Consider the following 23,310-nt stretch of genomic DNA (forward strand, 5'->3'; position numbering starts at 1 on the left):
TGGAGAGTGTTTGTTTCAGGGTAGGGGGTGGGTGTGTGTGGGGCGGAATCAAAGGGCTGCGACTTATTGTTCGTGTCTGTAAAGAAGTTAATGGTCGCGCCATCGCTACTCCGGGTCTGAAAGCCGCGGGGTGCCTCCGGGCCAAGTCGCACAATGACACCCCCACTCCTTCCCGTGGTGCGTCTTCCTGCCACAATCTGTACCAACGATTCGCTCTGGGGGTGCGCATCTGTATCGGTGCGATGGCTCTCCACTATTTTCAATACACCAATCAAGGCTATAGTATAAGTTCACCTGGATGCTTTTAGTTATTTTATGAATATCCTCTGCGTTGTCTTGATTTTCTATGGGCAAAATGTGGCTTGTGTGTGCAAATTGTGCGTAAAGTTGTCAGTCTTGGGCGAAGTTCAACCATTATGTGAATCATTCGTTTTGAGTTAATTGTCTAATATGAAATGTCGTAAGACTGCTTTATAGACTCACTGTTAGTCTACGCCTGTTGTTTGCGAAACATGTGACAAATAACATTTTATTTTTAAGGTTAAAGGCTAATAAAAATGCATATGGGCCTACTAATATTTTCTATATTGCTTGATATTCTAATATAAAATAGATATACAGTGAGTGAAGCATGAAAATTGAGCAGGAACAGCAAGGTTCCCGAGACGTTGAATTAAACGTGATTGTTGATTTGATCACAATTTGACCTATACATTCTTTCTAATGAGCAATAGTCCACATCTTTTAATTCTGCTGTTCCACCTTCGACTTCAGCATCTGGTTGCATGTATACCAAGGAAAGCTCGTTAAGGTAAAGTATTTAAACAAAGTCCACACAATGCTCCATGCATGTCAGATAATTTAGCTACAATCACTGAATATCCTACTGATTAGTAATGTAAACATACTAAATGGATCAACATTGAATCCGTGAACTACATATAGCCTAACTTTTTCCAAGATAATTTCCTTTAATTGCTTACAGGAGTTTTGCATACCTGCGCTTGCATTATTTAAATTTTATCCCAGGAAGAGGAACAGTCTATATTTAGTCGTTTAAAAAAAAAAGATTCTCCAAAGTTTCGAATGGGAAAGCACGCCCACTGTTTTAACACCGTGAATGAAAAAAATAAAATAATCAAGTTCATTCACAAAATTACCGTCAGCTGTGCGTGATTGTCTCTCGCGGCCAATGGGAGGCGAGGCAATTAACATCGCAACCTCCAGCGCCAGATGAAACCTGTGGAGCTGGAGTGTTTGTTGTGAGACGGGCGTTTGAGTTTGAAGGCGAAGCAAGGTGGTGGTGAACGCGAAATTCAATGGACTACAGTTGATGGGTCTCTCGCACATAGGCAACAAACTGCTTGCATTTCTGAAAAGGTTTATTCGAAACGGCAAGCGTCATTGAATATCACCTGATCTTTTACGAAGGCGATCAAACCAAGGAGAATGTCGGAGCGACCCCAGAGCCCTACTTCGGAGTGCAACAGCCGGCCTGATGACTTCAGCCGGGCCATGTACGCCCAGGCCTTGAGTCAAGAGGGTTTTGGAGGCGCGTCGCTCCAGATCCCACACGGCGTTCTACAACATCATAGTCTTCTCTTCAACAAGGCCGCATATAATGGGATGCCTCCAACAACCAATCAAACCTTTTTGCCATTCCCACCGGGCACTGGTGACTATAGGGCCTCCGACTTGCAAGCCGGTGACTTTTGCCAACCCAAACACTGGTGTCCTATCGCCGCTCCGGAGTACACCGGGCAAGTAGCAGGGGTCGCAGCGGCTACCCACCCCACAAACCTGAACCCACATAACACCGACACCAGGGAACAAGTCAAGATGTCCGAAATAAAGCTTGAGAAGGATGTCAATGACGAGTATGGGCAAAAGATTCAACATTATCCAACTCCACCTTCGTCTGCTGTAGCTCACGGAGTTTACTACTCGACTCCATGGAACTCGTCGTTTTGGCCCGGCTTTCCCCATATCACGGCTGCGAATACCACTGCTCAAAACCTCAACTCCATACCCTCAACATCGTCTTCATCGTCCCCATCTCTCTCGCCCTCACCCCCCAGTAATGGGTTACCCGGGGTCACGTTCTTCAACGGGAACGCAAGCCAAACTGCCCAAGCGCCCCAGGCGCAAACCTCAACCCGGAGCAGTGGTTCCTCCAGCGGCGGGTGCAGTGACTCGGAGGAAGAGGCGAGTCAAACGGTCCTCTATGTACTGTTATCTTATAGTCATTGTACTATTATGCGTGTATCCTACAAGTTATCCTTTCATTCAAAGAGAGCGTTGTTGTGAAATGTTTTCCTAATGTCGTTAGTAAATTTCCCTCTAACAGGAGAACCTTTCAACTGAGGAGCTGGAACAGTTTGCCAAGGAGCTGAAACACAAGCGTATAACTCTGGGTTTCACACAAGCAGATGTAGGCCTGGCCCTAGGCAACCTTTATGGTGAGTTTTCCTGCTGTGTTGAATACTATCCATACATAACCTTTCCCTTCTGTTCCATTGAGGCGGTGAATACAATTCTTTGCCCCCTGAATTTGCTGAGTGTCTCGTTAAATTGATGTGGACTACAGTTTCCTCAAATGTGTTAAGGCAATATTAATTTCCTTCACTGCATCTACTGTAGTTGCAGTGACTTCAACTACTGATGACAACTTGTTCTCTGTTTAGGCAAGATGTTCAGCCAGACTACAATTTGTCGCTTTGAAGCGCTCCAGCTTAGCTTCAAGAACATGTGCAAGCTGAAGCCCCTGCTCCGGAGATGGCTGAATGAGGCTGAGACCTCGGAAAACCCCCAGGATGTGAGTACATGTTGGTTGTAGTTTAGAAACCCATCTGCTCAAGAGGGGCCAGGTTTGTGGAGTGTAGGATGCCATCTTGAGGATAGAAAATGCATACATTTCTATGAGCAACCAAGGTAATATTTATTAGACAATGTTCACTGTTAAATAGCGCAGAAGCTACATAGGCAAGGGGAGGTTGAGGGGCATCATAGTATTACCACCTCTGGAATGGACTAAAGCACACTGCAATGTCCCGGTCTAAATATAAGTTCATGTTTGTCCCCAGATGTACAAGATCGAGCGGGTATTTGTGGACACCAGGAAGAGGAAGCGGAGGACCAGTCTGGAGGGGTCGGTGCGCACTGCTCTGGAGTCCTACTTTGTCAAGTGTCCCAAACCGAACACCCAGGAGATCACACACATTGCTGATGACCTATGTCTGGAGAGAGATGTGAGTCCCATACAGCTGGCCATCACTTACTGTCTTTTACTTCCTCAACCTTATATGGCTTTTAAGTTCCTCTTACATGACATGGTGCCTAAATGCATTTATGGCAAATGCCTTCTTGCTTGTGTTGCCATGGTTTGAATCTTAGTGCTGTTAACTTCTGACCCTGTCTGGTTCTATATTTCTAATATAAGAGGTGTGGAAATGCTTTTTGGTAAGCTTGTGACTTATGTTGTTTTTGGCAGGTGGTACGTGTGTGGTTCTGTAACCGCAGACAGAAGGGCAAGCGCCTGGCCCTCCCCTTCGATGAGGAGTGTGAAGGACAGTACTATGAGCAGAGCCCCCCTCCCCCGCACATGGCTCACTCACCCCTCCCCGGGCAGGGGTACTCTTTCTCTGGCCACCCTGGGGGCCCCACCTTCTACATGCCCCCCCTCCAGAGGCCAGATGTCTTTAAGCAGGCCCTGCACCCTGGACTGGTGGGTCACCTGACAAGCTAAACAGGTTCCAGTTCTCCAAACCAGCCTGGGCCATGTGGCCACCTCTTCCCTTCCCCACCCAACATGGCTACCTCTTTAGTCCTCTAGCCCCCACCAACCCAGGTGGTTGTCCTCATATGCAGTTCTACCACACCCTAGTCCCTCTGGACCACAGAGAGCAAGTCAAGTGACTGGTGGCTTGTTGGTCAGTAAATAAATGGCTCAAAGCTGGAACTTCCCGGTGTCTTTAAGGCCAGGGAATCTTGACACTGCCTTTTGTCTCTGCTTCATGTTGACTTTTCATCAGTTGTGCCTTGCCTCCCACCCAGTTCAGCTGCAAGTCATCTGCACGACTGTCGACGCCCCAGACAGCATCATGACTAAGGGGATGGGGGGGGGGTTAACCATCGGCTCTGAATCCGTTATGAGATGGCTTTGCACAAAGTTTTGGTTTTGTTGAGTCTGACCATTTTTTAAAATATTTTGTTTCTTTATCTTGAATATCTTTGTTCTGGCTTATCCTCCAGCGGTTAGCTATTTTCAGGTGACAGTTTTCTTATCTAGAGTTTCTATAAGTATTCTTTTGCTCAGGAGTACTTTCATAGTGGAAGTATGACACAAATACAGTTTACTTGTGTTGCTGAGAATTGCACTGTTGCACATTAACTGAAGTGATTTTATTATTTTAAAACTGGAACCGTAGTTCATGTTGCACCAAGGGGACAAATGGCAGGATGTCTGTCGAGTGGGGCATTGAGTACTGCCCCTCAACCAGTTTTTCTTGTTAACGTGATCGTCAGTGACCTAAATTGTTTGTCACTGACTTCCTCAATCCTATAATAGTTGCTTTGATCGGGCCTTTCTAAAATGGCCATGTCACAATCTTGTGCCTTCATGTGTATTTAAAGTAATTTCCTCTTGTGACTCTGCTCTCGTGACATGTTTTTATGCAATCCCATGTTTATAATTGAAAGCATATTTGATAATTTATTGAAACTGGCTAATTCTCTGGGGAAACCTGAGGATGTTACCTGTACATTTTCCATTCCATCCTCCCGTGTAGTTACAATTTATTCCAAGTTGACAATTTTACGTTTTGTTCTCACAGCTAAGGTTTTTACCTTGTGGGTGTTCTAATGCCTGTACCTTCTGCACTGAGTATGCATTGGTACTGTAACATTACTTCAGTTAAATTCTGCTGTTTTTACACATCTTACTGTATCAATTAAAATGTTCATAAAGCCAGTTCTCAAGTTATTTTGCTGGGAGTGGGGAAGGAAACTAGGACCACTAGTTTTTGGCAGAGGGTGGAACTATAACACAGGAAAGTCCTGTTACTCAATGTGTAGTTTACTAACTCATTGAAACATGTCCATGCATGTGAAACGCACTGGTTCTAGATGACTAATACTTCTGAAGCTGTGCATTTTTAGGTGGTGTACTTATGGGCCCTGTTCAAAAGTAGTGCACTGGAGTCGGAGCTCATTTGGGTATGCAGAAAGCCTTTGAGGCTATGTCAGTGGACTTTGTGTCCCCACCTGACCCAGGCCTCCAGGTCGCGGTACACCTTCTGAGCAGGCAGGATGTGATACTGGGAGCAGATGCTACAAAGCCTCTCCCTCCAGTCTGTGTACAATTTCACTTGATGGCTGCGCCGCCATGCAAAGTACCCAGCATATCTCTCCTCATCCAGTATTAGCTGGCTGAGATAGTTCCCCAGCTCCGTAGTGGATGGAAAGTCCTCAATGTGGATGAAGGAGTTGGGGGGGGCCACGGCCATGTAGTCATCTGGAGGTGGACCCAGAACCACAGGCACCGCCCCTGCCTGGTAAGCGTTCCGCCAGAGCTTCTCTGTGATGTAATCCTTGGAGATGGAGTTCTCAAAGGCCAGGTAGAAGTAGCAGCGTGAGATGGTGGGCAGCAAGTTGGTGGGGGCCAGTACTCTCCCTTCCAATTGCCCATACACCTCTACTTTGATGCTTTTCCTTAGGCTATTGTACACCAAGCTCCTCTTTTGCTGTGGGTTGTAGTGACTAACCACCCAGCAGGCCAGAGGGGACTTATTTTTAGGAATGTAGCCCTGTGTGCTGCTATAATTGCCAGTATCTCTGTCCTTCGGCACCAGCTTTCCATATGGTATGGTGAAATCGGCATCACGGCGGTAGGACATGGTCCAATTGAACACGTTATTGAAGGGCTTCAGGTCTCCATTGTTGTCAGGGGACTCCAGCGAAAGCCAGACCCACGTCTGGTGCCTCGCCCGGGGGAGGTGGAAGGGCAGCCGCTCCTGGCCCGTCATCAGCTCTCTGTGGTGGAAGACCACCAGGTCAGCGCTGGGGTAGAGGGAGCGCTGGTCCACCAGGCGGCAGCCAGGGATACGGTACCTGTCCCAGCACACGTCTCCCTCCAGGCTGTAGGACGGGCCGAAGGGCCAATGCCACAGGAGGATGGTGAGGTTCCCGGTGACAATGTGGAGTCTGTCAGAGTACAGACCCCACTCATACATACTCAGAAAGTACAGAAGAGGGACCAGGCAGGTGACGAAGAAGAAGAGCCTGAAGCAGAATGAGGGGGATCCCCATGGTAGAACTGAACCGTTGTTGGTCATCAGGGTTCTTTCAGTGTTGGGAAATAAACAGAGAACACAGGATTTAGTTAATCTGTACACAGTAGCCCACTTACTGACCTTATCCCTCTAGTCATACTGTCAGTAGAACATCATTGCTTGGTCCTTTATCTGCTGGCAGAAGAAACCATTTTGTTCTCATTGTATTGTGTCACCTCCTGCCATCCATCCCATGGTATTATTAGACATACAGGGAGTGGTTGATTTGGAAGTTATTAAAGGCTGAATGACTCTAGCTATGTATCTCCATGTAGCAGCTTGATGCACTTTTTTCTAATTTGTCACCATCTCTACCGTCTCAATTTTGATGTTGGGAGTAGTCTTTGTCAAAGATGGGAGTGATCAGTTGGAGATTGAGTTTCTTTTTGCTTGTGTTGCGTGTTACATTTTGCTTCCTGTATTGTGGTTGTTTATCCCTCCCAAGTGTGTGGTTGTCCCAATGTCACTTTTGTCACACTGCCTTCCTGTGATAAAGACACTGGGTGTGTTCAGGGCCAGAGGGAGACAGGAAGTGATTACACTGCTATCATAGTACATTGAGCTCAATATTTGGTTTTATGAGAGCAATGGAGTTGGCGAGACCACAGATCAAGGACGGGGATGTAATTCAACAGATGCGTTTGATAAATATTAGGACCCACTTAGCTAATGTAGGTTCCACCCCTTCTCAACTGTTTTGTTTGTGCCTTCTTGTGTCAATGACTCAATGGATGATGAGTATGACTAGACCTGCTATTGACAATGGATTATAATCATCATTACTCGTGTTTAGTACATGATGACACAGTCGCCGAAATATACAGCATCTGTTAATTTACGGTATTGACTCTGACAATGACCAATAATGAACATGCATTTAGTGTTATGGTTATGATTAGGTTAGGGTTTAGCAGGGCCATGCATTTAGTGTTATGGTTATGATTAGGTTAGGGCTTAGCAGGGCCATGCACAGGTCTTTCAGGTGCAGTTACTCAAAGTGAAAAAACAAATGGGGAAAGAGGGCAGGCTATCGGCTCATCATTGATATTGGTGATTGATGTAAATCTGCTAGTTAGCTGGCTTGATTTCTTCTACCGACTGTGATTTACCTCTCTGTGTCTTTCTGCCTCTCTGCTGAGCGTCAGGCAACCAGACCAAATATTTTGATGATGATTATGTCAGCTAAATCAAGTGCTTCGCTGTTGATGTTGAAACTAAGTAGCTAGCTACTTATTATTCAGGACAAAATCTGTCCTGAATAAGTCCAATATGTTTCTATGGGCGTAATATGCAGACCTAGGCTTGTCATCTTCATTCCTGTCTTTGTGACAATGACTGGCATTGTTAGGAAGGAGACATGTGCATCAGGTCATTATATACAGATCTCTGGTTTCAGCCACTTGCGAATTAGAAAGGAAAGTTGGGCGAGTGCACTGTTCAGATATTGGCATACCCTAAAGTAAATGGATGTTTTGCCAAAATAAACAAATTACTCCTGTCTAAATAAAAACAATTCAAAATACTGTACCAGAGAGCTTGACTTAGCGGATTATTATCTTCTTATACCTATTTGGGAAGCCAGCAATTCGGGCAGCGTAATAGGCCTAGTCGATTATTGAGCTGAGGCTGTCAGTGAAAAGCATCTAAAATCTGTGAAGATGATGTGTCTTGAGTATAATTTAAAATGTTGAGGCTAGAAGAAGGGGAGGGGTGTGTGGCGAAGATATGGGCATCTCTCTCCAGAATACATGCACTCAGCTCTCCGTGCTTCGCTGTCTCCCAGCAATTCTTGTACATCCATTGTGTGAATTGTTTGCCCTTTGATTGTTTAACAAAAAATTGCATCTCTGTTACATACATGACCGGTCAAGCATTTTAGAACACCTACTCATGTCAGGGTTTTTCTTTATTTGTACTATTTTCTACATTGTAGAATAATAGTGAAGACATCAAAACTATGAAATAACACATGTGGAAACATGTAGTAACCAAAAAAGTGTTAAAGAAATAGATTCTTCAAAGCAGCCACCCTTTGCCTTGATAACATCTTTGCACACTCTTGGCATTCTCTCAACCAGCTTCATGAGGTAGTCACCTGGTATGCATTTCAATCTACAGGTGTTCCTTGTTAAAAGTTAATTTGTGGAATTTGTGGTACAAGACCAAGTCCATATTATGGCAAGAACAGCTCAAATAAGCAAAGATAAATTACAATCCTTCATCACTTTAAGACATGAAGGTCAGTCAATATGGAACATTTCAAGAACTTTAAAAAGTTTCTTCAAGTGCAGTCTCAAAAAACATCAAGTGCTATGATGAAACTGGCTCTCATGAGGACCGCCACAGGAATGGAAGACCAAGAATTACCTCTGCTGCAGAGGACAAGTTCATTAGAGTTACCAGCCTCAAAAATTGCAGCCCAAATAAATGCTCCAGAGAGTTCAAGTAACAGACACATCTCAACATCAAGACTGTGAATCGGGCCTTCATGGTCAAATTACTGGGCCAAGAAACATGAGCAACGGACATTAGATCGGTGGAAATGTGTCCTTTGGTCTAGAGTCCAAATTGGACATTTTTGGTCCCAACCGCCATATCTTTGTGAACGGATGATCTCCGCATGTGTATGTTCCACCGTAAAGCGTGGAGGTGGAGGTGTTATGGTTTGGGGGTACTTTGCTGGCAACACTGTCTGTGATTTATATAGAATTCAAGGCACCCATAACCAGCATGGCTACCATAGCATTCTGCAGCGATACGCCATCCCATCTGGTTTGGGCTTAGTCCCATTATCATTTGATTTTCAACAGGACAGTGATCGAAAACACCTCCAGACTGTGTAAGGGCTCTTTGACCAAGAAGGAGAGTGATGGAATACTGCATCAGATGACCTGGCCTCCACAATCCACCAACCTCAACCCAATTGAGATGGTTTGGGATGAGTCGGACTGTATAGTGAAGGAAAAGCAACCAACAAGTTCTCAGCATATGTGGACTGTTGGAAAAGCATTCCTATGTGTTATTTCATCGTTTTTTGTTGTTGTCTTAACTATTATTCTGTAATGAAGAAAATAGTTTTAAAAAAAGAAAACCCTTGAATGAGTAGGTCTTCTGAAACTTTTTTACCGGAAGTGTGTGTAACCAGTAGGCATAATAATTGTACCATTAATCACCCTCATTTGGTTACATTCATTTCTGTTTATGCATGTATTACAGTCATTTACTGTTCTCATTCTCTGAGTGCAACCCATGTTTGCAGAGTTCACAACCTGCTACATTCGTGAGAAACTCTTTTTTTTTCATAACCATAATTTAAGAGTTTTATCATTTTTTTTCCCATGTCTTTTGTTTGGAGTGCTGCATGTGAACAATGAGAATGTGCGCATTCTCTGTATTAATAACATTGAGTGCGCACGCGCCTGAGCACGACAACCTGCCGAGTTCATGCAATGTTGCACTTCACTAGCAATAGTGAAATAACCTGAATTTTCATCAGCATATTTTACTTAGTTGACAATGGAAGTTATAGACCTACTGCTGCATTGGTCTATAGGCTATCTCTGAGTTCCATACGCTAATTTCGTTAGCTGCCAATGGATCATGGTGTAGGCTATCAATGTGTCCATATGGCAAGGCTGGTGCTCTAGCATTAGTTGAATTGTAACTTTTATATGTTTAGTTTTTTTTCATATTTGTATGATGACAATACTTTTTAGAAATGAAAACGTTATTATTGAAATGAAACTGTTCCACGAAAAAATGATCACAACTAGCACGCAGATAGTTAGAAGTCGTAGGATAAATTGTAAACGTCCCCAAACTTTATTAAAACAGGTCCCGTGAAAAAAAAACGTCCCGCCTATAAGAAGAAATCAAATGCCCATCCAACTGATTTGTTCTGGCACCGGACCTGCATGCAGGTTTGGGTACCGGGCGCGCGCTGAGAGGCGCAACCGGGCGCGGGTGATCTCCATACACGGCAGATTAACTCGCGCAACCAATGGACTGGGTGAGGTGGCGAATTTGACGACGGGTGGGTTCTGAACAACAATGACAAAATCATTTTGGTGGAAATTATACCACCACCCTAAAGGACACATTGGAGACTGGAAAGGCAAACTGGAAAAGGCAAAAGGGGCCATACAGAACCATACACAATTTGCCAGCCCTATCCACTGACTTTGAGGGGAAAACATTTATATTTGAAAGATCTGTATGAAATTAAGTATACAAAAACTAAATCAAAACTGTAACTCAAAACCTTATATTTTTATTAAGTTAAGTGAGTTTGCAGATCGTTGCACAGTAGGTGAAACATTCGAGGTACAACACATGCAACCTCTGACAAGCCGTTTGTGTAGTTTCAACCACAAGCCCCACACATAAGAGAAACTGGAATAGTGGCAGTAAAAGAGAGACAACTTCACAACTAAGATTCATATTTTACCACTGGAATCGAATCATTGTACAATATGCAATACAGAGTGAAAGGAAGAATAAAACACCAAAACTCCTTCTCAAACATGCCATTGACAGCGCTGTCCGTCTGTCCATCTCTATCCACTAACCTGGGAAGGAAGGTGGGCTGTGGGTCAGTGGATGTGGAGTCCCAGTCTTGTCTGTTCTTGCTGAGGCCTTGATGGGGACCCTGCTCAAAGAGTGTCCACCAAAAGCAGAGGTGAAAAGGCTGTGCTGATCTGGGTTATGATTGAAAGACAACTGTATCAGGATGTGTGGTCTGTGGGCACTGCAGCACTATGTGCTCTTTCTCGCTCTCACTCTCTCTCTTTCTGTCTCTCTCGCTTCGCTCTCTCTCACACTCTCTCGCTCTCTCTTCTCATTTTCTGTCCCCCCCCCGCTTTTTCTCTCAGTCGAATGGTATGTTTACCAGACTCTGGTGTGGCCATAGTGATAATGAAGACAAATAGGTCTGCAGAGTCTGTATTTCGTTGTGTATAATGATTAACCTCAGTGAAGTACCGGGATTTGCCCGTTTAAAACATAACTTATAAGAAAGGGAGAACGTATTCAGACACAGTAGCCTTTTTGGATATCTCAAGTTTCACATGTAAAAGTTTATAGCCAGCCTTTTTAGAGTCATGTTATGTTGTATGATAAAATAGGTTCAGCAAATTATCAGAAGAAAAGAGATCAAGCTACCCACTGGGCACGCACGGGTCGAATCAAAGTTTCAATGACGTTATATTGAACAATTGTGGACTAGACGTTGAATTGTTATGTATTGTTCAGTAAGCGGAAATGTCAGAGAGAGGAAACTAACCATCTATCTCAACCTGATTCCCCAATACAATAGTGTATTGTAACAGAACTAAAACTACTTTATATGTTCCACTTCTCTAAACTCTTCTAAGAAATCAGGAAACCAAGAGGGGCCCAGGCATGCACTTGTGAAGACAGTTGCAACTGAAAAGACTGTCGATTACATGTACTCTCAAAATAATGGGCCCACAATCATTGTTGCAGTGGCACTCAGTGGTCCTGTGTAGTGGTCCGGTGTAGTGGTCCAGTAGTCCCCACCCTCTGGTTGTTGTCTGGCTCTCTGGTCTGGTTACTGCTCAGTCACTGCCTGTCACTGATGGCTGTTGTGGGGGAAGTATGGTCCTTCACATAGTCCATCCACCTTAAGCCATGACTTTCCAGCTACATATGAGCAGGTGCCAAGCCATCTCTCCCCAGATACCCCCTCTCTAGCCAGAGGATATGTTTATATTTAACTTGATAACAGCTCCACAGCCCTAGACACACTATGTTTCCATTAGCATACACAATTTGACTCCGGGTTGGTTAACTGCTCTTGAACTTGTTTTTATGCACTGTCCTGTCCTCTCTCTATACTTAATGGAACTTTGTTCAGGAATCACTGGTTGAACCAGAGGAGGCTGGTGGGAGGAGCTATAGGAGGACATGCTCATTGTAATGGCTGTAATGGAATAAATGGAACTGAGTCAAACATGTGCTTTCAATTTGTTTGATGTGTTTGACACCACTCCATTTATTCCATTCCAGTCATTACAATGAGCCCTTCCTCCTATAGCTCCTCCCACCAGCCTCCTCTGTTTTAAACCAACATCACAGCTTCAATAAGTGACTTGGTCGCTCAAGATTTCTAAACTATTCAATTCCTCTACCCAGATGTTCATTTTTGTTGTAGAACGAGGTGTGTCTATGAAGTCAATCCACAAGTGACTTTCAACACACTGTTTCTTGGCAGACAGAAGAGAAGAGAGAAAACAAGGCTCTTTTCACACAGAGATTTTATTATTTACAACCAAAAGACACATAGTGGGTTTTTAGATTCACATTACATTCTTTTACACCTGTGGTTCATGTCCATCATGAACTACACAGACACTTATAGTCATCTAGCTCTATTCATTTACATTGTTTTCCTCCAATTTCTTGTAAGCTGATCAACTTCCTTTCTGATGAAAGTAATGCAGTTATGAGTACGCACACCAGATTGCACAGTGTGAAGTCTATCAGTGTTATATCAGTGTATATCAGTGTTAAACCCACCACACCCATTCACTCATATCTCTCTCTCTCTCTCTCTCTCTCTCTCTCTCTCTCTCTCTCTCTCTCTCTCTCTCTCTCTCTCTCTCTCTCACTCTCTCTCACTCACTCACTCTATTTCAATTCAAGGGGCTTTATTGGCATGGAAAACATTTGTTTACATTGCCAAAGCAAGTGAAATGAATTAACAAAAGTTAACAATAAACAATAAAAAGTGACCAGTAAATATGACACTCACACAAGTTACAAAAGAATAAAGACATTTCAAATGTCATATTATGTCTATATACAGGGTTTTAAAGAGGTGCTAATAGTTCAAGTAAAAAAGGGGAAAAAATCAACATAAATATGGATTGTATTTACAATTGTGTTTGCTCCCCACTGGTTGGCCTTTTCTTGTGGCAACAGGTCACAAATGTTGCTGATGTGATGGCGCACTGTGGTATTTCAAATCAAATCAAAATGTATTTGTCACATGTGCCAAATACAACAGCTTACAGTGAAATGTTTACTTACAAGCCCTTAACTAACAATGCAGTTTTAAGATTTTAAGAAAGAAAAAAAAAAAATATATATATAACAAATAATTAAGGAGGGAAAAAGTAGCGAGGCTATATACAGAGGGTTCCGGTACAGAGGGTTCCGAGTCTATGTTCGGGGGCACCGGATAGTCGAGGTAATTGATGTAATATGTACATGTAGGTAAAGGTAAAGTGACTATGCATAGATAATAAACAGAGAGTAGCAGCAGCATAAAAATGGGGTGTGGGCTGGGGACAATGCAAATAGTCCGGGTAGCCACTTGATTAACTGTTTAAGGGTCTTATGGCTTGGGGGTAGAAGCTGTTAAGAAGATTTTTTGAACTAGACTTGGTGCTCCGGTACCGCTTACCGTGCAGCAGTGATGGAAAAAATACCCAATTGTAATACTTGAGTAAAAGTAGATACCTTAATATAAAAGGACTCAAGTAAAAGTGGAAGTCACCCAGTAAAATACTACTTGAGTAAAAGTCTAAATGTATTTGGTTTTAAATATACTTAAGTATCAAAAGTAAAATTAAAAGCATGAATCATTTAAAATTCCTTGTACTAAGCAAACCAGACGGCAGCAAAACCTTGAGACTTCCTTAATATTAGATTTCGTGTACCAGCTGTTATTTACAAACAGACACAGTCTTGCCAGAGGACCGTCGTTGTTCAGCCACGACTCGCTGAAACATAAGATATTACATTTAATTTAATGTCCCGTTGGTAGGATATCCTTGATCTGAGCTCATCCATTTTGTTATCCAATGATTGCACATCGGCTAATAGGACTGAGAGGCTTACTCACTCGCCTACGAATTCTCAGAAGGCATCCCGAACTCCGCCCCCTTTTTCTCCATCTTTTCTTCACGCAAAGGACAGGGATTTGGGCCTGTTCCAGAGAAAGCAATATATCCTTCACGTCGAACTCGTTAAAGTAAAAATCTTTATCTAGTTCGAGGTGGGTAATCGCTGTTCGCTGACGGTAGCAGCAACTATATGTACAAAATAAGTAAAAAAATAAGTTACAAACAACAGGAAAAAACGAACAAAATAGCACAGTTGGTTTAAGAGCCCGTTAAACGACAGTCCTCCCCTCTGGCACCATTCTTCTAATAGATGTGGGAGTTTATCAAAATTGGATTTGTTTTTGAATTCTTTGTGGGTCTGTGTAATCTGAGGGAAATATGTGTCTCTAATATGGTCATACATTTAGCAGTTAGGAAGTGCAGCTTAGTTTCCCCCTCATTTTGTGGGCAGTGTGCACATTTCCTGTCTTCTCTTGAGAGCCAGGCTATGCTCACTGAATCTGTACATAGTCAAAGATTTCCTTAATTTTGGGTCAGTCACAGTGGTCAGGTATTCTGCCACTGTGTTTTCAAATTCTTTGTGGGTCTGTGTAATCTCTCTCTCTCTCTCTCTCTCTCTCTCTCTCTCTCTCTCTGTTTCTCTCGCTCTCTCTCTTTCTCTCTCTCTCTCTCCCTCTGTCTCTCTCCCCTTAACTCAACTCTCTTTGTCATCTTTGAGAGTTTTCAGTTGAATGATGAGTACTTCATCCGGTCATAAATGCCGCTCAAAGAGAGAAAGTGGGCTTAATGTGTCCACCAAAAACACTGCAAAATGTATAGCTGGGTAAGGTACGCAGGAAGGTGGTGGAGAGGGGGTGGGAGAGGAAGAGAGCCACACTGACATTACATTGTTTGGAGGCCTGTGGGAGAGTGAGAATAGGTGGGGTGATCTCACTTTACTGGTCTGACTGGTAGGTCTGGTGGGGGCGTTTTCTTCAGAGACAGGTGGCGGGTGTGGTGAGAGACAGAAACAGAGAGGCGACAGAGAGGTACTAAAGAGAGGGAGAGAGGGAGGAATAGAGGATTGGCCCTAACAAACCAGTGTTGTTGCTGACCATCTTTTATCATAACAGCAAATCTGACCTTCAACACTAAGACAACCATTTGGATCCTCTGACCTTCGGTGACCTACGGTGATTTAGCCGTGTGTGTATGTATGTGTGTGTGGATTGGGATGACACTGACAGCTCTCGCTTCTCTGAGAACCAACATTAACTAGTTGCTAAGCTCGAAGGAGAGAGATGGCGGAGGTCCCCAAGATTGAACTTTTCATCAAGGTAAGAGTTAGAATCCTAACCTGCCTCCAATGGAGACTGTATTACTGTATTTTGAACTTTGGTCCTAACAACAGGGGTACATTTTAGTTCCATCATCTTGGAATGGGAGACAGCATACAGCAGGGACTTGTACTTTCAGGATATAGATGAACGTTGACCCATTTAGCATGCCCCACCCTATCACGAGAAAAATATAAACGGTTTAGTTTGATATCATTGGGAAGCTCAAAAACAGCGTTGTCAAACTATTTGATAATATATTTGTAAAAATAAATTATACTTTTTGAAACTTTAACATCAATGATCTAAAAACGCTTAAACTTAGATTTTTTTCATGTTCATTTACAGTACCAGTCAAAAGTTTGGACACACCTTCTCATTCAATGGCTTTTCTTTATTTAGCTATTTTCTACATTGTAGAACAATAGTGAAGACATCAAAACTATGAAATAACACATACGGAATAAAGTAGTACCCAAAAAAGTGTCAATCAAATCAAAATGTATTTTATATTTGAGATTCTTCAAAGCTGCCACCCTTTTCCTTGATGACAGCTTTGCACACTCTTGGCATTCTCTCAACCAGCATCATGAGGTAGTCACCTGGAATGCATTTCAAATAACAGGTAAGCCTAAGTTATTTTGTGGAATTTCTTTCCTTATTAATGCGTTTGAGCTAATCAGTTGTGTTGTGATAAGGTAGGGGTGGTATGCAGAAGATAGCCCTATTTGGTGAAAGACCAAGTCCATATTATGGCAAGAACAGTTCAAATAAGCAAAGGGAAACGACAGTTCATCATTACTTTCAGACATGAAGGTCAGTCAATGCGGAACATTTCAAGAACTTCTTCAAAAAGTTCTTCAATTGCAATCGCACCATCATGATGAAACTGGCTCTCATGAGAGCTGCCACAGGAAAGGAAGACCCAGTTTCCTCTGCTGCAGTGGAGAAGTTAATTAGAGTTAACTGCACCTCAGATTGCATCCCCAAAAAATGCTTCACTGTGTTCAAATAACAGACACATCTCAACATTAACTGTTCAGAGGAGACTGTGAATCAGGCCTTCATGGTCGAATTGCTGCAAAGAAACCACTACTAAAGGACACCAATAAAAAGAAGAGACTTGATTGGGCCAAGAAACACAAGCAATGGACATTAGACCAGTGGAAATCTGTCCTTTGGTCTGATGAGTCCAAATTGGAGATTTTTAGTTCCAACCGCCGTGTCTTTGTGAGACATTGAGTAGGTGAACGGATGATCTCTACATGTGTGGCTCCCACTGTGAAGCATGGAGAAGGAGGTGTGATGGTGTGGGGGTGCGTTGCTGGTGACACGGTCAGTGATTTATTTAGAATTCAAGGCACACTTAACCAGCATGGCTACCATAGCACTCTGCAGTGATACGCCATCATATCTGGTTTGTGCTTAGTGGGATTAGCATTTGTTTTTCAACAGGACAATGACCCAAAACACACTTCCAGGCTGTGTAAGGGCTATTTGACCATGGAGAGTGATGGAGTGCTGCATCAGATGACCTAGCCTCCACAATCCCCTGACCTCAACCCAATTGAGATGGAATATGTGGGAACTCCTCCAAGACTGTTGGAAAAGCATTCCTCATGAAGCTGGTTGAGAGAATGCCAAGAGTGTGCAAAGCTGTCATCAAGGCAAAGGGTGGCTACTTTGAAGAATTTGTTTAACACTTTTTTGGTTACTACATGATTCCATGTGTGTTATTTCATAGTTTCAATGTCTTCACTGTTATTCTACAATGTAGAAAATAGTAAAGATCAAGAAAAACCCTTGAATGACTAGGTGTGTCCAAACTTTTGACTGGTACTGTATGTATGGAAGTTTTTGTTCAAATCAAAAGGGTGCAGTCAGAAAGTGATTAAAATAATATGGAGTGACCCTGAAGCAATGTAACCTCTTCATAAAAGCTTGTTGTTTACATAAATCCTGTACAGTTACAGCGTATAGGTGTGTTTTCTTTTTGAAGCCAGGTCAGGTGAACAGAAACTGAAAAAGAGGATTGTCCAGTTTGGAGGCTTTCTGCTTGTCTTTATCCCCTGCTGCTGAAAATGCCTTCACTTCCTTACAGTCCAATGACTCAATTATCTTAATTCGCAAAGTGTTGTAAAAAGTGCTGCATAAATAAAACGGTGACATTTTACATTACTGTCCTTACTACAGCGGAATTACGTAAGGGGGTATAATGTACCAAGTACAGCAATCAATCGTCTTTGTGACACTGTACTTACAATATGAAAAAGTCCTTCTCAAATACCCCTCCACCTGTCAGGCCAGTGATGATGGGGAGAGCGTGGGGAACTGTCCCTTCTGTCAGCGACTCTTCATGATCCTCTGGCTGAAGGGGGCCAACTTCACCCTCACCACAGTGGACATGAAGAGGTACGTAAATGTGGCTATTCACCCTCACACACATACACTCTCCACAACACACCTAAAGCAACCGTTCCCTACATCCAAGCCACGCCTGAATCCAAGTGCTTGTCCAAACATGCCCATGCATCCTCAAAAGTCATTTGCCACTACTTATGAACTGCTAATGATGACAGAACGACTAGAGGATTGTGTGTAATAGATGAAGTGAGCAGTTGAGTGACTTTCTCCCTCATGTGTTTCATCTGGTCCTCTGGTTGTCAGGGCTCCAGAGGTGCTGAAGGACCTGGCCCCGGGTTCTCAGCCCCCGTTCCTCATCTTTGGGGAGGAGGTGCGCACTGACACCAACAAGATCGAGGAGTTTCTAGAGGAGGCCCTGGCTCCTCCACAGTGAGTGTGTGATGAACATAAACAGGCATAAATGCACGGCAACACACACGCACGCGCACACACACACACACACACACACACACACACACACACACACACACACACACACACACACACACACACACACACACACACACACACACACACACACACACACACACACACACACACACACACACACACACACACACACACACACACACACACGGCAAATGAGACAGGTAATTAATAAATAAATGTTTATTCCAGGTGAATTAACGCCTTTGCGGTCAAATGCATCCTCCACTGGTTTCACTGATCCAGAACGCTGAGAGCTAATGACAATGCTTTTCCAGGTACCCCAAGCTCTGCTGTCGCTACAAGGAGTCCAACGGTGCTGGAGATGACATCTTCCACAAGTTCTCTGCATACATCAAGAACCCTAACCCTGGCCTCAATGATAGTAAGAGCCCCTCCGTGTTTAGAAATCGCTGAGTCATTGAAACAGTATGTCCTGTCATAAAATGAGCCTTGTTCCAGCTTCTGATGAGACTTTGCTCCTTTTCAGTGCTGGAGAAGAAGTTTCTGAGGAGCCTGATGAAGTTGGATCAGTACCTGCTGACGCCACTCCCACATGAGCTGGACCAGAACCCAGACGCCCGCCAGTACTCACGGCACTATCTGGATGGGAACTCCCTCAGTCTAGCTGACTGCAACCTGCTTCCCAAGCTCAACATAGTCAAGGTTATCAGATAAAGCATTCCAGGAACTCATAGACCACATCGCCTTTGCCTATGTCATCTATTGTCCTTTCATTTCTTCTGTTCCTCTCTGTTGTAAACATCTCAATCTCGATCAGGAAATGAAAATGTTTATTCACGGTATTTATAGGTGTACTCAGGGGTGTCGTTTTGGTAACATGGCACTGTAGTGATTAAATACGGACAGTATGGGTAGTCTTGAAGATCAAACAATGGTTCAAACAATGGGAATATATACATTGCATGGCCTTTTATTGGTCTGTATGACTACAAGTACCACTGGCACCACTGTGCTAATAGTAAACAGATGAAACGTTGCTCAGTGCGGTTTAGTGTGTGTCCTCCCTCTCTCCCCCCACAGGTGGTGTGTAGGAAGTACCGTGACTTTGAGATCCCTGTGGCTCTGACTGGTCTGACCCGCTACCTCACCAAGGCCAACCAGCAGGACGAGTTCCGATATACCTGTCCCAAGGACTCAGAGATCCTACTGGCCTACCAATCAGTGGCCAAATACCTCAACAAGTAGATCAGCAGAGAAGGAGGGGGAAAGAGGGGTGCAACGAGAGAGAATATAGAGAGGGGTGGGGGTGAGAGGGCAGACAGGGTCAAAGAGGAGCTGAAAAAGATATGTTTAGAAAAGAGAAGAAACATATTAAAACAATTAAAAGGGAAAAGAGGGCTATGAAGAGATGAGGACCAGAACAATACGCCTGCTGCCCGAGCTGCAGAACGAGGCTTGTCTGCCTTCTTTCAATAACATATTGATGTATAACACTGTGTGTGCAGGGTGAAAGTCTACTTATACTGTACATGTACTATTACAATGTGTATTATATCAATAATATATGCCTTTTCGCCGAAGCTTTTATCCAAAGTGACTTACAGTCTTGCGTGCATCATTTCTTTTTATATGGGTGGTCCCAGGACTCCCTATGGTGTTGCAAGCACCATGCTCTACCAACTGAGCTAGGGAGGACCATGTGCGTACAATACAATTGTGTGCTGCCTGTTTCGTTTTTGTAGATATTTGCATTCTCTGAGTTATGGTCAACAGTTCAAATGTTATGTTTAATAACCTTTCAATGTATTTTATGCTCGCATTCAATAAACTAGCAATGTGCATACTTTGTCTGGCAATTGTAATGATCTGGATTTTCTACCTGTGAGAGACAAGGAGACGGCACAGATGTCACATGCTACGTCAACAAAGATAAATGTGGTACAGTTGTGTGTGGGTTGATAGGTTTTGCATTTATTGGAATGCTCTACGTTGAAATGACTGTCACATCTCGTAGGCCCAGAGCAATATTAAGTCTTGAGTAGGCATCATTTTAATTGGTTTATTTAAAAGTGTTTGGATTGCCAGAGGGAAACAGTACAAATCTAATAAAGTTCACGAAACTGCCTCGTTTCATGAAAATTATTGATCAAATGGATGCCTTTTAACTGCTGTGGGTGGAATCATAACATGTGAATGATCATTCTAATTCTATGGGTGGACTTCTTTTTATATTGATTTTGGTTCAAACAGAATACGGTCCATAGATATATTATATATGAGTCTCTTGTCTTTGATAAGAGAATCAATTCTATCAAGGAAGGAGATTCCAGAGAGAGGAGAAACAGATGGAGAGGGTTAAGAAGGAAAATGAGATAGATTGCCAATACCAAACCAGTCAGAGATAAAGACGGAGATGAGGAACAACTGAGAGAGAAACCGAAGAAGGAAAGACAAATGGACAGTGATCGGCTGAGAAGACAGAGGGAGAATGAAAAAGCAATGGAAAGGAGAAGGATCAACGGAGGAAGGTAGCTAAACGCCGAATTGATGAAGACAAAGGAGCGATGGAGAAAGCGAGACAAGACCGAGAAACAGATTGAAAGACAGAGCACAGCCGGTGCAAAAAATGGGAAGAGCTGTACATTAAGGCAAGACGAGCAAAGGTAGAAAAACATACAGCATGTGAGCAAGAGAAGAAAGAGAGGTGGAAAGAAATAGAGCCAGAAACAGATGGACAGAGAGAAAGAAGAAAGACCGGCAGAGAATGAAAGAGAGGAGAGTAAAGAAAATGGAGAGACAGACAAAAGAGGAGATGAGGACCAAAGCAACCGCGGAGGAAGATGACGGTGGAAGCATCATTGAAGAAAAGAACAAGAAAGATAAAAGTGTCAGTAGGAGAATCTTCAACTGGGGAAATACTAAGGTCAAGGAGAGATACCGACAACAAATCGAGAGGACCTCTCAGAGGGAGAAGGAGGAAGGCGGTCATTTATGCAGCATAGGTAGGAAGCTACGCTAGACAACCAATATTTTATCTCGAGCCTAACTGAACATTAGGCTACCGTCAGTATTTTCTCACTAGTTACTCTTTTCTCTTCTACTTTACAGTTTCTATAAGTTTATTTTTCCCTATTGGCACGATACGTAGGCTGTTTGCATATCACGCCAGCGACCTGGGTTCGCATCTCTGTCCACTATTGACAGTCTACCAACTCTCCCTTCTCCCCACCAGGCACCTTAGGAGGTGGTCTTGGATCCGTGGCCCATTGTCTTGTCAGCACACGGGCCGAGCGCGAGAGAGAGCAGAGGCAGAATCTGTTCAAGGCTGAACTAAGAAGACAGAAATGGGAAGGGTGCTGGTATGAATACCAAGACAAGAGAAGAGACAAGAAAGAGGAGAAAAGGGAGAAGGAAAAGCTTAAAGAGGAGAAGATAAGGATGGCCTCTGAATCACTCCAGAGTCTACACATTTATTTCTCCTGAAGTATATTAATACAATTATTCAACTTTTGTTAAGTTCATCCTGTCAAACATTCCAGTCAAGGTAGTGACAAATAATCGTCCAGTCAGTCTAGCAGTCTAGTGAAGCAGAGATAGCTAGCTAGCTGAAAATACTGTAGTTACACCATAAAAAGCAGGTACCATCTACCTTAAGCTTAATATAGTCTTGGTTGGTGCGTAAAACCAATAAATAATGAAATCACCAAAAGTTTGAGCAGAAATGTCTCAATGATTGTAAGATGTCCTTGTTGCTCTATTGGAGACCACAAAGAAAGGTTTGGTAGCCTAGCCCTAGCCCATCAACCACCGATTCATCAGCTGGGTTATGTTAAGGAGTGTTAGTGCTGGGTTAGAACAAATACAGTAGCAGAAAAAATATATTGTCACCCTTGCAAATTTCTTAAATAAATCCCTATTTCTTCACGAATAAATTGTTACTGAAAAAAAAGGTTTGGCTTCCACATCTTGTTATTGGATTTTCAACATTGCAGAAACAATTTTATTCTTGTAAGTTTAAGTTTACAATTTTTAATTTAGAAAATAAAGACAAATGGCATGGACAAAATTGTTGGCACACCAGAGCTAGTATTTGGTTGCACAGCCTTTGGCCAAGATAACTGCAGACAAACACTTATTGTAGCAATCAATGAGCTTGCTGAAGCTTTCTACTGGCAATTTGGCCCACTCTTCAGCAGCAAACTGTTCGAATTCTTCAAAGTTTGAGGGGTGCTCTCGACCAACTGCTGTTTTCAGATCTTGCCATAGATTTTGATGTGATTCAGATCTGGACTCTTCGCTGGCAGCTTCAAAACAGTCTAGTGTTTCTTCTTGAACCATTCCTGGGTGCTTTTTGATGTGTGTTTGGGTCATTGTCCTACTGGAAGACCCACAACCTTCAATGGAGACCCAGTTTTTGAACACTGGGTTAATATTGGATTCCAACACCTGATAATTTGCTGATTTCATGATGCCTTGTACACGTTTAAGGCCCCCAGTACCAGAGGCAGCAAAGCGAACCCACAGCATTATAAAACCTCCCCATGTGTGATAGTATGGAGGGTGTTCTTTTCTTCGAATGCATCATTTGATCTTCGGTAAACAGACCGCTGATCTGTACCTTCCGAAATAGCATTTTCCCCGGATTAAGGTGGTTTAGGTGTCTTTTTGCTCCATTCAATCAGGCCTTCTTGTGTCTCCATCAGCAGCTGGGTCTTATGTTTACCGACGACCAAATGAAGCATTCAAAGAAAAGAACACCCTCCCTATAATGACACATGGAGAAGTTTGATAATGCTGCGGGGTTGCTTTCAAATGAAGGGGATGATGAGAGGAAGGGAACCAGATTTCATTGGTCCTCAACGCGTGTCATTTTATTCATGGTAGTGGAGTAATGCAGTGTTCAAAACAACTGGAAACTGGGAACTCTGAAATCTCAGACTTCTGACTTTATTGCGTTCAAGACAATTGAGAACTCTGAAAAAA

At 43.1% G+C, this 23,310-nt stretch overlaps 4 protein-coding genes across 4 annotated transcripts; 3 read left to right on the plus strand and 1 right to left on the minus strand.

Moving 5' to 3' along the window:
• The first annotated feature begins 1,167 nt into the window (after positions 1-1,167).
• pou5f3 (POU domain, class 5, transcription factor 3) lies at positions 1,168-4,969 on the plus strand. The gene is made up of 5 exons (XM_024402429.2): positions 1,168-2,205; positions 2,348-2,459; positions 2,685-2,815; positions 3,084-3,248; positions 3,491-4,969. Exons 1-5 carry the CDS (start codon positions 1,450-1,452, stop codon positions 3,743-3,745), a joined length of 1,419 nt encoding a protein of 472 aa, XP_024258197.1. The 5' UTR covers positions 1,168-1,449; the 3' UTR covers positions 3,746-4,969.
• On the minus strand, positions 4,699-11,109 carry LOC112234372 (alpha-(1,3)-fucosyltransferase 7). The gene is made up of 2 exons (XM_024402430.2): positions 10,898-11,109; positions 4,699-6,339 (listed from the first exon to the last, which is right to left on the minus strand). The coding sequence occupies exon 2, from the start codon at positions 6,330-6,332 to the stop codon at positions 5,241-5,243; it is 1,092 nt and encodes a 363-aa protein (XP_024258198.1). The 5' UTR covers positions 6,333-6,339; positions 10,898-11,109; the 3' UTR covers positions 4,699-5,240.
• Positions 11,110-15,194: 4,085 nt separating this feature from the next.
• Positions 15,195-20,450, plus strand: clic3 (chloride intracellular channel 3). Its single transcript, XM_024402608.2, has 6 exons — positions 15,195-15,513; positions 17,816-17,925; positions 18,181-18,306; positions 18,642-18,748; positions 18,854-19,029; positions 19,408-20,450. The coding sequence occupies exons 1-6, from the start codon at positions 15,478-15,480 to the stop codon at positions 19,570-19,572; spliced, it is 720 nt and encodes a 239-aa protein (XP_024258376.1). The 5' UTR covers positions 15,195-15,477; the 3' UTR covers positions 19,573-20,450.
• A 261-nt stretch (positions 20,451-20,711) lies between these two features.
• LOC112234465 (histone-lysine N-methyltransferase, H3 lysine-79 specific-like) lies at positions 20,712-22,235 on the plus strand. Its single transcript, XM_024402613.2, has 2 exons — positions 20,712-21,329; positions 21,560-22,235. Exons 1-2 carry the CDS (start codon positions 21,092-21,094, stop codon positions 21,808-21,810), a joined length of 489 nt encoding a protein of 162 aa, XP_024258381.1. The 5' UTR covers positions 20,712-21,091; the 3' UTR covers positions 21,811-22,235.
• The last annotated feature ends 1,075 nt before the right edge of the window (positions 22,236-23,310 follow it).

This window comes from Oncorhynchus tshawytscha, linkage group LG33 (genome assembly GCF_018296145.1).
Source record: "Oncorhynchus tshawytscha isolate Ot180627B linkage group LG33, Otsh_v2.0, whole genome shotgun sequence".
In the NCBI taxonomy this organism is placed as follows: Eukaryota; Metazoa; Chordata; class Actinopteri; order Salmoniformes; family Salmonidae; genus Oncorhynchus; species Oncorhynchus tshawytscha.

Coding starts and splice junctions, on each gene's coding strand:
- pou5f3 (XM_024402429.2), top strand. CDS start 1,450: ATGTCGGAGCGACCCCAGAGCCCTACTTCGGAGTGCAACAGCCGGCCT. Junction 2,816..3,083: donor CCTCGGAAAACCCCCAGGAT/GTGAGTACATGT, acceptor GTTTGTCCCCAG/ATGTACAAGATCGAGCGGGT. Junction 3,249..3,490: donor ACCTATGTCTGGAGAGAGAT/GTGAGTCCCATA, acceptor TGTTTTTGGCAG/GTGGTACGTGTGTGGTTCTG.
- LOC112234465 (XM_024402613.2), top strand. CDS start 21,092: ATGAAAGAGAGGAGAGTAAAGAAAATGGAGAGACAGACAAAAGAGGAG. Junction 21,330..21,559: donor CGGTCATTTATGCAGCATAG/GTAGGAAGCTAC, acceptor TCTCCCCACCAG/GCACCTTAGGAGGTGGTCTT.
- clic3 (XM_024402608.2), top strand. CDS start 15,478: ATGGCGGAGGTCCCCAAGATTGAACTTTTCATCAAG. Junction 17,926..18,180: donor ACCACAGTGGACATGAAGAG/GTACGTAAATGT, acceptor TCTGGTTGTCAG/GGCTCCAGAGGTGCTGAAGG. Junction 18,749..18,853: donor TAACCCTGGCCTCAATGATA/GTAAGAGCCCCT, acceptor GCTCCTTTTCAG/TGCTGGAGAAGAAGTTTCTG.
- LOC112234372 (XM_024402430.2), bottom strand. CDS start 6,332: ATGACCAACAACGGTTCAGTTCTACCATGGGGATCCCCCTCATTCTGC.